The following is a 1,793-nucleotide window of genomic DNA, read 5'->3' as shown; positions in this document are numbered from 1 at the left end:
CAGGGTCACATTCATGAATATAATATATAATATAATAATAGTGTCTCATTTCACCTGAAAACAGAGCATGAGTTGGTCAGTTTGATTCAGTTCTGTTAACTTGAATAACTTGATTCAGTTATTTGTTTGTACCCTAACTTGTAAATGTTCTTGAGGAATATTTCAAGTACAAAATGTTTTAGTAAAAATATATGATGGTGTTTTTTTTCATCACTGTGTATATTATTCTTTTGGTGTATATTAATGAAAATAATTAAATCTGATGTGCTCTGGTCAGATACAATGATATACTATTATAGTTTTTATTAATATTTTGGATCAGTTTTAATTTTTATATTTTCTGTTTAAATTTTTATTTTACATTTTTTAAAATAATTTTATTGTGTGTTTTTGTCATTTTTATTAGTTTTAGTAGAGTTCTTATTAATTTGTATAATTGTATAAATTTTTATAGTTTATTATTTCAGTTAATTAATAAGTAAAAGTTATCAACCAGCTAAAATAAAAAAAGGTTTTAACATTTTATTTTATTTCAGCTTTTTTAATGCTTTTAATTTTAGTTTATTTTTAGTTAACCATAATAACCCTGGTTCAGGTGTTCATTTAGTGAGAAAAAGACTTTAGTCATTAGACTATTTCATGATTCTTCATCGTCTTGTGTGAGATTGTTCAGATAGAGATGATTCAGTTAAATCTCACATTTAGAATAGAGTTGGTAAGTTTGCTTCATTTCAGTGAATCAGTTTAAACTCATAAAATTTGATTCAGTGAATCTCCATTTTTCAAATCTTTTTTAATGGTCAAAATGTTGTAGTGACAAATAGAACAAATAGAACTATATTATTCTGTTCGTTCATATAATTGGAAATGATTCAGTGTGATTCGTTCTGCTGTTCATTTAGTGAAAACAAGCATTGATTCTGTAGTAGATTTTTGCTGTTTTATTTCTTTTATGAATCATTTTGAGTTTTATAAAAATCTTTTGTGAGCGTTTACATGCTGTAATCACATCTTACGTTCTCCGTGTGTGTGTGTTTGTGTGTGTGTCTGTGTGTGTTTGTGCGCGTGTGTGTGTGTTTGTGTGTGTGTGTGTGTGTGTTTGTGTGTGTGTGTGTGTGTGTGTTTGTGTGTGTGTCTGTGTGTTCAGACGTGGACGAGTGCTTGAGTAACCCGTGTGTGAACGGCGATTGTAAGAACAGCGCCGGGTCGTTCGCGTGTCTCTGCTCCGCGGGAAGCATTCTGGACAGCTCAGGAACTCTGTGTGTGGGTGAGTGCACTTCCTGTCACACTCATCACACGTGTGTGTTAAAGCCTCATGCATGTGTGTGTGCGTGTGTGTGTGTGTGTCAGAGACCACTAAGGGCACGTGTTGGCTGAAGATGGTGAATGGACCGTGTGAGGTTAACATTAACGGAGCGACGCTGAAGTCTCACTGCTGTGCTACGCTGGGGGCGGGCTGGGGCTCGCCGTGTGCCAAATGTGTACCAGGTGAGACTCAACCTCCACCAACTAACCCGTCTGACACCTCAAACACATACATGATTACATTACATGATCCTTCAGAAATCATTCTAATATGCTGATTTGCTGCTCAAGAAACATTTCTGATTATTATCAATGTTGAAAACAGTTGTGCTTCACGATATTTTTGTGGCAACCGTGATACATTTTATTTTTCAGGATTCACAGATGAATAGAAATTTCAAAAGAACAGCATTTATTTGAAATCGAATCTCTGAGAATGTCTTAACTGTCACTTTTGATCAATTTAATGCATCTTTGATGAATAAAAG

General features: G+C 33.9%; 1 protein-coding gene across 1 annotated transcript in view; it reads left to right on the top strand.

Moving 5' to 3' along the window:
• The window catches only part of fbn1 (fibrillin 1), an 82,522-nt gene that overhangs the window by 29,604 nt on the left and 51,125 nt on the right, over positions 1-1,793 (top strand). Inside the window, 2 exon segments of the mRNA XM_016518610.1 lie at positions 1,148-1,267; positions 1,351-1,488. Coding sequence (XP_016374096.1) covers positions 1,148-1,267; positions 1,351-1,488 — 258 coding nt within the window.

Source organism: Sinocyclocheilus rhinocerous, unplaced genomic scaffold (genome assembly GCF_001515625.1).
Source record: "Sinocyclocheilus rhinocerous isolate Xijiao unplaced genomic scaffold, SAMN03320098_v1.1 scaffold1093, whole genome shotgun sequence".
NCBI lineage: Eukaryota > Metazoa > Chordata > Actinopteri > Cypriniformes > Cyprinidae > Sinocyclocheilus > Sinocyclocheilus rhinocerous.
The sequence above is the reverse complement of the archived record's forward strand: the minus strand, read 5'-3'. Positions and strand labels throughout refer to the sequence as shown.